The 14398-nt window shown below is 40.8% G+C and overlaps 1 protein-coding gene across 2 annotated transcripts in view; it reads right to left on the bottom strand.

The window, feature by feature from the left end:
• The window catches only part of SSBP4 (single stranded DNA binding protein 4), a 375270-nt gene that overhangs the window by 272021 nt on the left and 88851 nt on the right, over nucleotides 1-14398 (bottom strand). For both annotated transcript variants that reach the window (XR_012883594.1, XM_075864484.1), the window contains exon 2: nucleotides 11503-11575. Coding sequence is in view for 1 of the 2 variants with exons in the window: in XM_075864484.1 (XP_075720599.1) it covers nucleotides 11503-11575 (73 nt within the window). In the remaining variant the exon portion in view is untranslated. The remainder of the gene's footprint in view (nucleotides 1-11502; nucleotides 11576-14398) is intronic.

Genomic DNA, 14398 nt, shown 5'->3' with positions numbered 1-14398 from the left:
TCGCACATGCCATGGAGGCAGCCCCTTGATGTTTAAGTTCTCTACTCTGAACGCTGCCAGCCCCTCTCCTGTGAGTGATGGCTCTAGCTGTCTCTAGATTAGATGCTAGAGCAGAGGGGAGGGGCTGGCAGCGGTTCAGTGAGGAGAGCCTGGAGCACTTGAGCATCAAGGGGCCAGCTCCGAAGCACTTCTGATTGCGGCTTAAAAACATTGTCAGGGACTCCCTCTAAGACAGAATCCCCGGCCAGGGCATCGGCAACGCTCTGGACAGTGGTTCTGCTCCTAGAGGGTGCTACATTGACACTATCTACAGGGTAGTGGTGGTGCACTATACTAGGAGTTCCTGCTTCCCTAAGGAACTGCTGTTCCGTACTGTATCATTTTGTTCAGTACAGAACAGCAGTTTCGTGGCGAAGAAGGGACAGAACAGGGAGCAGACAGGGACAGAGCAGGGTGCAGCCTCTCAGACGGGGCAGACCAGGCAGTGACGAGGTGGCGGGTGGAGCTTCCTCCTGCAGCATGGCGCCACTAGAGAATCAATTCAACAATTCTATTAAAAAACAGAATCGTCAGAGGCCTTTAGGGTGAATTAATCGAATTAATTCGATTAATCGCCCAGCCCTACAAAGAAGGGTTTTCGCCGGGTCAAATCATGGCTAGATCTAAATCATCTAAGGAGGCTGTACATTACACAAAATACTTTGCCAAAACTGGATCAGTTAGTAGTGGACTGGGCCATAGAAATAAATGAATGAGAAGCAATCTCTAATCCATAACATAGGACGGGAAACAACTGCTTGGCATTGGCTAAAACATGTCAGATTTTCACTGGAAAGTGTCATATTTACTGATAAATCTATCAGTGACAGTAACAGAAGGCTTTAGATAAGTAAATGCACGAAATGAAGAGAATTGATACAACAGTTTCAAAGCGCTGATTAAAACACCTTGAAAACCAAAGAAGACCAAGGAGTGCTGACAGAGCTGTGCCTTCCACAGTCACCGTACCTTAAAGCGTACCTAACTTTTCAGAAAAAGCTGTTACGTATGTGTACATGAGGAATGACACTATTTCTGGCCATTCTAGGACTTGTATCCTACAGTTTATCAGTTTTCACCTCTGCAGGATCTATCTGTAAATCTCAGTTTTCTCTGAGCTGAGAGGCAGAGCCTAACGGCTATCATGTCTTCCATACACTGCACACATAGAAGAGAATCCTATTCTGATATATTGATCTATCGCATATATATTATATATATATATATATTATATATATATATATATATATATATATATATAAAAGCTGCAGGATGTAGGAGATTATACAGCCGTAATATGAAGTGCAGTGGAGAATCCAGCACTAGGGTGAGAAATAACACTTACCAGGAAGATGCAGCACATCTGTGTGTTTATATGTTACTTTGTTCCTGCTCCCCCTCCCCTCTCCATAGTCTTGTATGGGCAGGCAGTGAAGAGACAAACCTCCACTGTATGCAGTCCGTCAATTCTGCTCTGTAACTAGGGATGGATTTTTCATGACAACAGGGGATGACAGAGATTACAGAAAGGGTGACGCTTAGCGGCAGCATCTTCACAAAAAAATGTTGTCGTTTTATTCATGCAAATTCTAATAGTAAGTAAATAAAGTATATATATATATATATATATATATATATATATGGCATACTATTAGATTAGCAGAAGTTGTTTGAAAAGTTAGTGTCCATTTATCCTCAACGAATATTTACAGGGCACTTCTAAAGCAAGAAAGTCAAACAGGTAACATCACCTCCTTAATTTTCATCCTGGGATAACATTTCAGCATAACATATTATAAACATGGTTTGGACGGAATCTGGAGGTCTATCTAAAAGACATATTATAAAATATCTGTATTAGATTGCTGAAGACTATTAACTGATCCAGTGCAGATCCTGTGGAGGCGGTGCACGACAAAGGCATTTTCTGTTTGGTGTTCCTTGAATCTCTGTGTCATGCACTGCCACCTCAGGCCCTGCAAAAGACATAACACTGTTTTTTGGATAATTTTTTGCGCCTAACGTATCAAATGTCAGAAAATGGAGATTTCGTGCTTTTGGTTTAGGGCCTGTTCACATCAGCGTAACCCTACTGTTCATGGGCTCTGTTAGACATTTCCGTTGGAGGAAACCATGAACGGAATGGATGTAAAACAGAAACCATAGCTTCTATTTGTATTACCATTGGTAATACTTTCGATGCAAATGGTTTCCGTTCCGTATGGTTTCCGTCTTTTTCCCGCGGGTCCAATAGCGTAGTCGACTGCGCTATTGTTTCCACTAAAAAACGGAAACCTTATGGAACAGAGACAAACGGAAACCTTTTGCAACGGAAGCATTACCATTAAAATCACTGGTCATGCAAACAGAAGCTATGGTTTTAGTTTGCCTTTCCGTTCATCAGTTCCTCCGACGTAAAGGTCCAACGGAACCCATGAACGGAAGCCCAACGCTGATGTGAACACACTCTTAGTTTTGTAGGCTTACATTTTACGCTAGCCTGTTGGTAGCAAGTAGATGCAACATTTTTTGCATTTCATAAATATGGCTAAAGAGTATCAGATTTGCCTGGGGTATTCATATGGTTTGTCTTCGAAATACTATTTGAAGCAAATGCAAAGCCGTTTTCAATATGCGTAAAGTAAAAATCTGTATTTTATGCCAAAATGACTATACAGTAGGGGAACAACTGTTACTTGGATCCAAAATACTTGTTCTGTTGGTATTATCACTAATGTCCAAAAAGTACGGTAACAGCTAATCCGTCTGAGACGATGACGCAAATTTCCATTGGTCAGATGGGAATACTTTTTCATAGCACCGCGTATATTAAAATTGTGTAAAAATCTGGGCTGCCTATGACTTGTGTGCGGTAGTGAATATGATGAAGATAAATAGAAACCTAGAACGAGACTAAAACCTGCATTATCTCCCCCTGGTCACAGGAGACATGGCTTGTTTAATCTACACATATAAGGGGTTATAGGGAAAGCAGCTGTTTACGTGAACCTGTCGGTTATACTTGAATAATTGTACCTAGAGATAAAAAGGTCACGGTAGTTATGTTGACAGTGCTTCAAAAATGGTGTTTGTAAAGTACAGGAGCTTATAAAAGCTAAAGTAGTGAGGGGCACTAAAGGCTTCCATAAATAAACACCTACTGTCTATATCAATACTGGGAGAAATTCAATTTGTATCTATGCAGTATATTTGCATTTTAAAGGCCATGAGTACATTTAATTTTAAAATAAAATTTGTCAATTTATTTATGTAGTACATTTTGATAGATAACTCATCTGAACCGTTGCAAGAAGCCAATCTAGAATATAAGTTGGGAATGACTGCAAGGTATTTAAAAAGTCACCAAATCTACAGTATGTATGTGTATGTTTTATCTATAAATGAAGTACCTACCAGAGCTAGTGCCAAGAGTAGTGATGCCAGCTAATGGACACTGCGGGCAGGTGAGAAAGAATAGGAAGTGATCAATGGTGTCCCCACAAGTTGGACAGTAGAGAGGTTGCTGCTGCCACAGAGCGCACTTCTTCATAGTGTGTATGGAGGACAGGACCGATGTTCACACACTAGGTTGATATATTTTGCACAATTTATGCTCTTTGCTTTGACTCCTAAATGCATGCATCCTATAACACTATTAACTAGTCACTCCTAGTAGGGCCGGGCAGGGAGCCGGGCTCCTAGCATCATAGTTATGTACGATGCTAGGATTCCCTGCCTCGCTGCAGGACAACTGTCCCGTACTGTAATCATGTTTTCAGTACGGGACAGTAGTTCCACGGAGAGGCAGGGACTCCTAGCATCGTACATAACTATGATGCTAGGAGCCCGGCTCCCTGCACTGTGTTCGGTCTGGGACTTGCGGCCGAAATACTTCCGTCAATTACGGACGTAATGTGCTTGTGTGAATCCAGCCTTATAACTATTTGGGTCTGAAGTTAAAAGTAAGCATAGGCAGATCAGAACCACCAATGAGGAATAGTATACATGCAAAATATGTTGTGCAGACTGGAAAATAACATTTTTACATTGGACAACATGGAAAACATTGGTTTGTTTTGTGTTAAACAATGGACAACAGATGAGATGATCAATAATGACGTATCACCGTGTCGGGAGTATAATACTTCTGACCATATCTATAGCACCTTTTATCAATAGACTACAAAGACCAGCAAGTTTTTGTCAACCATAAAACCACTGTAAGCTTCCATGTTATAATTTCCAAAGGTTCTTTGTTCTGGAGCTACTATGGAAAATGAGAACGTAAAAAGGAGGTACATCCGTTTTATTATTTGTAACCTCTACATAATTCAGGATATATATTCTATTTTAACAGACATTAGCTATATTTCAAGTGTATACCTTTCTAAAGAATAAAAGTATATATTTGGACTGAAATACAGTACTGTATATATATCAGAAGTCTAGAATAGATATAGAAGATATATCAACATGCTGTTAAAAGGATATATAGATTACACCTAGCAGCCTAAAGATGTGTTTGCTAGATTCACGGTTTACCAGCATCATATTTACAAATATATACCGTATACTTGGGCTTATTCACAACTGAGTGCAGTTGAAAGAATTAAAATTCCGTTTATATAACTCCGCTGCCTTAAACAAATAAACTACAAAAGCAGCAGGCAGGATTTAGGACAGAACGAGAGATTAATGCACTGATCTTAAACATCTGGATAGGATGTGACCTGAATGTCTGCTCTTAATCTCCTCCATGTGCCACGGATAACAATACATGGTATACTGCAACAGTACCACAATCGTGTTTCTTACACTTTGCCATCCGTCCACCACAACTGGCCTTTTTTTGTTATGGCAATTTCTATTGAGTAAAGCACAAATTATGCACATTCAATAGTCGCCAACATTTTTAAGTGTAGATCTACATTTTGTGGCCTGGCACGGGGAGGGTGCTGCTGCTCATTTTTTCTAAGCCCCTTTTTAAGATGTCTTATCGCCCAGTGACTACTGATAGCAGCCACAGTTGCCCACCTATTGCACTTGCTCCGCAGTCATGCCTTCTTCACACTTTACTATGCTCTGTTCCTGCCCTCTGCCCGGCTCTGCGCTAGAGTGTATATTAGCCAATATGAAAATATAATTTGTTTTTAAATTAAAAAGTACCCCAGTTTTGTGGAGGCTTAAAAACTAAAATGTATGGGTGGCATTGTTCTGGTATCCCACATACTAGCAAAAGCATTGTTCTTAAAGGGGTTTTCTGGTCATGGATCGTTTTTTTTAAACTGATTAGGTCATCAGTATATGATCGTAGGGGGTCCAACACTCGGACCCTGCACCAATGAGCTGTTCCGTCTGCCTCCGGCATCGGGAGTTATAGTGTTTGGACCCGGAAGCAGATGGCTCCGACCACTGTATAGCGGCCATACCTCAGCTTTGCTCCTGTTCAAGTGAATAGGAGCAGAGATACAGTAACCCAGCACAGCCTCAATACAGTTCATGTCCTCTATACCGTTGCGCTTCGGGTTTCGAACACTATATAACTCACGATGCCGGAGGCAGCCAAAACAGCTGATCGGTGCGGGGGCCCGGGTGTCGGACCTCTACCGATCATATACTGATGACCCCTTTAAAGATTCTGGCAAAAAATATTTCATATATAGTTGAAAAGGACTCTCACATAGAAGTGCATATAGAGTTTTACAAAATTGTAAATAGTGCCATGTTTGAACACTCGATGCGCCTGAATTAATGAACATAAAGTGTATAAAAAGATAGAAAGGATTGTTTGCAGGTTTAAATGCACCTACCAAATTCTATATTTTAGGGCAATCAATTACAGGGTGAAACAGGTAACATACAGAGCCTAGTGGAGAGAATGATATCATTCACCTCAGCATGCCAAAATATATAACTTTCCAAAATTATATTCAACACATAACCACACAACTTGCTGTTCTGACTTCTGTTAAATTTTTGGCTGGAGCTTAAAGTGTAGCTAAACATTTGACAAACTTCTGACATTCATAGTGACATGTCAGAAGTTTGGACTGGTGGGGGTCCGAGCACTGAGACCCCCACCAATAGCTAGAACGAAGCAGCTGAAGCGCTCGTGTGAGCGCTCAGTCGCTTCGTGTCTGTTCGGCTAATGTATCGGAGTATGGGCTCATACACTTTCTATTGAGTCCGTACACCGATACATTTATTTCCGGAAAAAGCCGAAAAGACACGAAGTGGCTGAGAGCTCACACGAGGACTTCAGCTGCTTCGTTCTAGCGATTGTGCTCGGACCCCCACCAATCCAAACTTCTGACATGTCACTATGACATGTCAGAAGTTTGTCAAACGTTTAGCTACACTTTAAGAAACACAAACCACATGGAGTAGACCATGCGGGGTTGAGGGTTGCTGTGTTCCATGGTCATTTGGAATATAAAGGCCAGGAGCACACAGGGTGGATACACTGCGTAAAAGTACACAGCTTAGCGGTCCTGGAAACCACAGGGAATTCCGCCTGAAAAACCGCACCAAAATGTGGTGCAGTTTTTCAGGCAGTATGTCCGCTGTAAAAATACTGCAAGGAAAAACTTACTTACCACACTGGCATTGTCATGGCAACCCATCCCTCTGCTCTGAGTATAGGCCGCCGTCTTGGAATGACGCTATAGTCCATGTGACTGCTGCAGTCTTTGGCTGCAGCTGTCACATAGGATGAAACGTTATCCTAGGAGGGAGGCCGGGCTGCGCTCAGGATAGGGGATTGTGCCGCTATGACACGGGGATAAGTGGAAGCTTTTTTTTTTATTACATTTTAAATAAAAAAGAAAAAGCTTTATTTTTCCCTCTCAATTACGATTTTTGTGGCGGAATCGCAGCGTTTGACACAAAACTCGCAACACATGACTCTTTGTTGCGGGTTTCACCTCCCCATTGAATTCAATGGGGAAAACCCGCAACAGAAAACCCGCAACAAATTCTGCAGCATAACTTTTAAAAAAAACACCGCAGGTCAATTTATGAACGTTTTTTCTGGTGATTTTTTTTCCACTGTGTGTGGATGAGATTTCTCATCCCCTCTGCTAATACTGTTTTTTTGTGCTATGTATTTTCTGCAATGAAATCCGTTGCGGAAACTCCGCAGTGTATATGCTGCGTGTGTTCCTACACAATTAGTAATAATTAGTCAAGCAAACTTTTGTTGCCTATATAGTGCAGCTATTATTACCCCTTCCAAATTTTTTGGATTTTCAATTTCTCCTCTCCACCTTTCAAAAGACATAACGTTTTAAATTGATTTTGATGGCCCCATTTATTGTACCATAGAATGTAAAATTATTTTTGGGGTCGAATGGGGAAAAAAACAGCGATTCCTCCATTGTTTTTTGGGTTTTGTTTTTACTGCGTTTACCATGCGGTAAAAATGACATGTTAACTTTATTCTGAGGTTAAATAGGATTACGGCACTACCAAATTTATATATATTTTTTTGTGTTTTACTACTTTTACAAGGAAAAAACAAAATTGTTAGAAAAATCAAAAATAAATTGTTTTGCGTTGCCATATTCGGAGAGCCATAACTTTTTTACATTTCCGTCGATTGAGGGCTGTGAGGGCGAGCTTTAGTTTTATATTGGTACTATTTTTGGGGTCATGAGAAATTTTGATCACTTTTGATTAAATTTTTTCTAGGAAAATGAGGTGACCAAAAAAAAAAAATCAGCGTTTCTGGCGTTTAAATTTTATTGTGCGAGTTAAATAATGTTATATTGTAACAGTTCAGACTTTTATGGATGCCATGTTAATTTTTTTTATATTGCTTTTGTTGGGAAATGGGATAAGTGTTTTTGTTTTTTACTTTTAATATTTACATTTTTCTTAATATATTAAAAAACTAACTGTATTTAACTTTTTTTTAATCAGTTCTCCTAGGGACCAGCGATCGTTGGTTCGCTGCACTATATACCGCAATGCTAATGTATGGGGGATATCGTGACTTTTCCAGGATCCTTTTAAGCCCCGATAGGAGTACAAAGATGACAATCATTGGTACCTAGCTATCGCGTCGCGGAGGACTGATGCAACGTCACAGGGTCGTTAATGACTGCGGCATCTGAAAGGTTAAATGAGCGGGATCTTGCTCGTTGCAGTAAAGTGTCGACTGCAACATACAGCCGACACGCATAATTTATAGAGCCAGTTCCATACACCACCCCCCCAGCCTCTGCCTTATATATATGGCGGATGTCAAGAAGGGGTTAAACTCTTGAGTTCTGCAGCATACATGTCGTTTCAGATGGCTTTTCAGAATAAGCGGTCATGTGTGTGTACATAAGGAATGACACGATTTTCCGGCTATTATATAACTTTCACCAGTTTTCCCCTCTGTATTATATCATCATCAGTTTTCCCTGAACTCAGCTCCAGAGGGGGCAAAGACTAGCAGCTATGATGTCCCCCATACACTGCATACAGAGAACAGAGGAGATCCTGATTACCTATCTCTTTGTAGCACACCCTTCAGAAGCATCAGCATGAAGGATATTATACAGTACAACAGTGCAGTTGTAAATCTAGCACTGAGAGAAGATAAAACACTTATTAGAAGTGTCCTTGGACAGCAGACAAGATTCCCAGGTCTCCGTATTTTTCTCTGTCTCCACCAGCAGCTCTCTCCCCCTTCTCTCCCCATAGACATTAATGGGCAGCATGTAACCTGATACCTCAGAGAGCAGATAATCTGTATTGTCTCTCAGTAAATTGAGAGTGAATGATCAGTGCATGGGGCAAGGGGAATAGAAGTGGCTTATAAGTGGATATAATATTTATATATTTAAGATATATTACAAAGTGTCTTATATTCGCTTGTGCTATTCATTTATGAAAAGTTTGTTAAAAACTACAGTTCCCATTTGATGTGACTGCCTTAATGACTATCAATATGCCTTTTCTCAGCATTCAGGAAGGGCACATATGCCACCACCCGCCTTTTCACCATGCTGTGTCATAAGCCCAGCACGGGCTGGCTTGAGTGGGTACCGGGCTACCTAAAGACAGCTGGGTTCCTGCTTCGACTACCGGAATCTGAGTTATCCCAGCCGTTTAACCCCTCTGTCACCCCATCAGCACCCCTGCCATGCAACTGCAGGGTGCCAATGGTTTGCATGGAAGCCAGGGTCCAAAAAAACATAAACACAAATTTCTTCACTTTATTATGAAAAAACTAAAAATAAAGTACACATAATTGGTATCGCCGAATCTGTGTTATTATACCACTGTGAAGGACTTAAAAAAATGTAATAAATAATGCCGGAATTGCTATTTATACAGCTATGTTGGCATAAAAAGAAAAATGTTATTGCTTTTAAAATATGGTGACACAAAAACAAATACTTAGCAAATTTATACAGTTTTAATGTGTTTTACTATCTCCGTATTTGTAACGGCCTGCAGAATAAAAAATTTTTATACCACACGGTAGAATTCAATAAATTTAAGATGTATGAAAGAATGGTGGAATTTAAGTTTTTTTTCCCCATTACCCCCAATAAAAGATAATTTATTGATTAACTTTTATTAAATGGTGCCATTAAAAAAGTACAACTCGTCCCCTAAAGAACAAGCCCTCACACGGCTATGTCTATAGGAAAAATAAAAAAAGTTATGGATTTTGAAATGCAACAATGAAAAAAAACAAAACTGCTTGCTCATTAAAGAGAACCCTTCACCTGCCCATAAATGTGCAGCTGAGTTCAGAATGTAATGGGCAGGGCTGCACAAACCATGGGGCACTATAAATTTAGATGCCTAAGGGTATGTTCACACGAGGGCGTCCGTAGCGGCTGAAATTACGGGGATGTTTCCGCCTGAAAACATCCCCGTAATTTCAGCTGTAACGGCATGTGCAGGCGCTTGAACGCCGCGTCCATTACGGGCGTAATTGGCGCTGCTATTCATTGGAGTCAATGAATAACGGCTCCAATTACGGCCAAAGAAGTGAGAGGTCACTTCTTTGACGCGGGCGTCTATTTACGCGCCATCATTTGACAGCGGCGTGTAAATATACGCCTCGTGTGAACAGACAAACGTCTGCCCATTGCTTTCAATGGGCAAATGTTTGTCAACGCTATGTTCGGCGCTATTTTCGGACGTAGATCGGGGCAAAAACGCCCGAATTACGTCCGTAATTAGCGCGTGTGAACATACCCTAACCCCCTAAGTGGCCACCCTATTTTGAGCCTTAGGCCTTATTCACACGCGCGCGCGCGTATTTCACGTCGGTGTTACGCGCGTTAAAACAACGGACGTCACACGGACCTATGCAATTCAATGGGGCCATTCAGACATTGTGTTTTTCATGCAGCGTCTGTCCGCTGCGTGAAACTCACTGCATGTCCTATACTTGTGCATTTTTTTGCACATCACGCACCCATGGAAGTCAATGGGCACGTGAAAATCACCGACAGCACACGGACGTCATCCGTGTGCTGTCCGTGATTCACGCAACAGTTGCTAAAGAAATGATGAGAAAAATAAACACGTGACGCAAAAAAACGCGTGAAATACCGATGACGTAAAAAACACAGATGCGTACCGTACACGGATGTCACACCGAACTGCAACGCACGCAAAACGGACACGCTTGTGTAAATAAGGCCTTAAAGAGAACCTTTCACCTGCCCATACATGTGCAGCTAAGTGCAGCATGTAATAGGCAGGGCACTTTAAAAAATTGTTCTATCCTTCTCCGTTATTTAGATATCGGTGCCGTCATATTTGGAGCCCGATATTTAAATAACCCCCTGAACGGTCAATGGGCGTGTAATTGGCAAGGGGGCGTGTAACATTGCTGTGACACTGTCCAATCAGCTACGGACAGTATCACAGCAAGAACTGGAGAGAGGAGAGTGTGTGTCGTGCGCATCTCCGCCGCCACCACAGAATAGAAGAGGAGAAGAAGGTGAATTCTTCTTCTTTTGTTCCATGGCGGTGGGAGTATCTTCGGCAGCGGCATCGGAGCTATGCGCACGCGCTCTCACTCACACTTCAGCTCTCGGCAGACAAGAACAAGACTGTGTGATCTCTCGCACACGCTCTCCTGTCTCCAGTGCTTGCTGTGACACTATCCGTATCTGACTGGACAGTGTCACAGCGATGTTACACGTCCCCTTGCCTATTACACGGCCCATTGACAGTTCAGGGGGTTATTTAAATATCGGGTGCCAAATATAACGGCACCGATATCTAAATAACGGAGGAGGATAGCAAAAATGTTTAGAGTGCCCCAGGGTTTGTAAAGCCCTGCCCATTACATGCTGCACATGTATGGGCAGGGGAAAGGTTCTGTTTAAGGCACAAAATAGGTGGCCACTGAGGGGTTAGGCGGCTATGCTAGCTCAACTTGGTCTTCAAAAAGGTAATGACACAAAACATTTATATAACAATTACATATATATGGATTCTTACCTCCGACAGGAAAGTCTGTGCAGATTTCTGAGCTCCTACATGTAGTAAATACTCATACACATATAAAGCTAATCTGAAAAAGAAACAAGAAAAAGAAAACTTTAGTATTTGCAGTAGTAGAACAAGACACTTTCTGCAAAATGCAAATACAAATCTAAAAGTGGATTACTCAGACTCTATCACATGTATTAAGATTGCATACGAGAAAAAAATAATAATATATATATATATATATATAAATATATATATATATATATATATATATATATATAGCAGAAGACATACAATACAATGACAATCGTGAAAAGTGTGGTATTATTTTGCGTTTTTCTTTTATTTCCCCATTATTTCTAATCTAGTTACTAAAAGTATTTGTAACCATCAAATGTAGCAAATATAGTATACAATGATGTTGCTCTACAAGTATTTAGTGAGAAAAACAAATAATAGAATTGACAGCCCTAACAGAGAGCACTGGCAAATATTTTTCAGTAGGGAGATAAGTGACTACTATACATCTCCGACACCACTAATTTAAGGTAAAACAATAGGGTTGAATAGGTTGCAAAACAACCTGCCTAACCCTTTTCCCCTGATGAGAAATATCAGCGTAAGGGCTTATTCAGACGAACGTTGAAATAGTCTGTGTGACGGCGGTCTTTTTAACGGCCGTCACATTACTGCATGTATTTCTATGGGGCTATTCACATGGCCGTTGTTTTAACAGACCGTGTGAGAGGCCCGTGAAAAAATAGGACATGTCCTATTTTTGTCGCTTTTCATGGATCCCTCAATAGACTCAAGTCTATGAAGGATCCGTGAAAACGGGTCCTGCACGGGTGCAAATCGGCCATGAAAAACTGCCATTTTTCATGGCCGATTTGAAACGTTTGTCTGAATAAGGGCTAAATGGAAATCATTGGCCAACCCCTGTGGACATCTGATTGGTGTGATCTGTGAATAAGCTAATGTTTATGATCAACTTAAGACTGCAAATTTTCTCCAAGGTAAGCCCCAGTTACGCCAGTACTCTTCACAAATACCACCTCAACTTGATCAAAATTTCTGCAGCAGATCATGATATCCTATAGATGTGTAGACCTTAGTGTAGATCGAAGAACAAGCAGAAGGGTAGGCAAAAAAACCAACTACAACAAAAACAAAACAATCACTCACATGAGCCAAGTAACGCAGTAAATGTATGTGAAAGCCTGATAGATAGTACATGAGATGGCTCAATGAAAACCCACAATGTGCTAGGTGGTATATGTCAAGGACTCAAAGTTTAGTACTGGAAAATAAACTGGCCACACGTAAGGCCATGTTCACAAGACATGTTCAGGCAGAAAAATATGAGGCTAATTTAAAAAGAAAACGGCATCTGATTTCAAAGCCATCCCCCCCCCCCCCCCCAAGCGTTTTTGAAGCGTATTTTCAAACAGTTTTTTGAAATGTCAGATGAAACTGGGAAAAATCAGCTTGTAAAATGCTTTAAGAAGTACTTTATTATGAAGTGTATTTTTCCCCCTAGGTGCTTTTTTTCAAATTCACCAGTGTAAAAAAACGCATCATGTGAACTACACCGTATTCGCTATCAACGTATGGCTGTTTGCAGGTGCATTTCATGTGTATTACAGAGCAAAATCCGAGCGTTTTACGTTCTAATACACGCCATATCTGCCATTAGAACAATCAAAATGGACTCCATACATATTAGTTGATCCACTGACTTCTCAGGTACTGTTCACATGCTCTTTTGCCCCTGCATTTAGCGTGCACGTCAGGAAAGCTCCTAAAGGGAACATCTAAACGTGTCCATATTAGGCAGACGGTGGCCAATAGAGTATTTTTTTAGCCTCCATCGGGCTGGGATATGTCAGTGTACTTTTTTTTAGGTATGGAATAATATGGCAATCTACGCTATTCCATACAACAGGATCAAAAAAAGAAATGCATACTGCACAGCCTACCGTTTTAAAAAACAAAAACAAAGTAGCCTATGGATGAGATATGGCATATGTCACAGACATCCGTTAAACATATAGGTCATGAATTCTTCAACAGCTTTTCATGACGTATGCATTAACTGGATGCCATAATAACCTGTGGGTGACGGATTTCTACAAGTGACATCCATCATCTATAGACTATAATGGGATCCATTTAACCTATACATCATGAAAAGGTCATCAAAGTTATTGATTTATACGTTAAATAGATCCCAGAACAGACTATGAGTGACGGAAGCCACTGTAAGGCCAGGATCACACACAGTTTTGATACATTTTCTGCAAATTTATTAAAAAAACATACACTAGAGTGGAAACAAATGAAAGGAGATGTATTAGTCTTTTCTTTATACTTTTCCTTCCTTTTAGATCCACTTCTGGCTTTGGCTACAAAAAACGGATATAAAAATGAAAACTGCGGTTGTGATCCACAGCCTATGTTTAACGTATACATTTGGAACTTTTCCCAGTGTATATGAGAAACGTAGGCCAAATCAAGATGTAAATGGGGCCTAATGTGTAGGGGCAGTTGTAGTGCTTTTTTTTTGTTTGTTTTTGTTTTTTAAATATTAGGTAAAAGAAAAGGCAGTTAAAGGAGTTTTCCCATCATGGACATTTATGGCATATCCTGTGGATATACCATAAATGTCAGATAGATGCGGATCCCACCTATCTTTAGAACGGGGCCCCCAAAAACCTGTTCTACCTCTGTGTTCTGACTTACGCATGTGATTTCCGACCATGAAGCTGAGATGAGCTACGCTGTTTCAGTAAATCCCATAGTAGTGAATAGCAGTTACGGAAGCCGCTTAGCATGTGAGCTACGCTGTTTCCGTAACCACCATTCAGTTCTATGGGTCTTACGGAAACAGCGTAGCTCAGCTCAG

Source organism: Rhinoderma darwinii, chromosome 1 (genome assembly GCF_050947455.1).
Source record: "Rhinoderma darwinii isolate aRhiDar2 chromosome 1, aRhiDar2.hap1, whole genome shotgun sequence".
In the NCBI taxonomy this organism is placed as follows: domain Eukaryota; kingdom Metazoa; phylum Chordata; class Amphibia; order Anura; family Rhinodermatidae; genus Rhinoderma; species Rhinoderma darwinii.
This window is presented reverse-complemented; position numbering and strand designations above follow the sequence as displayed.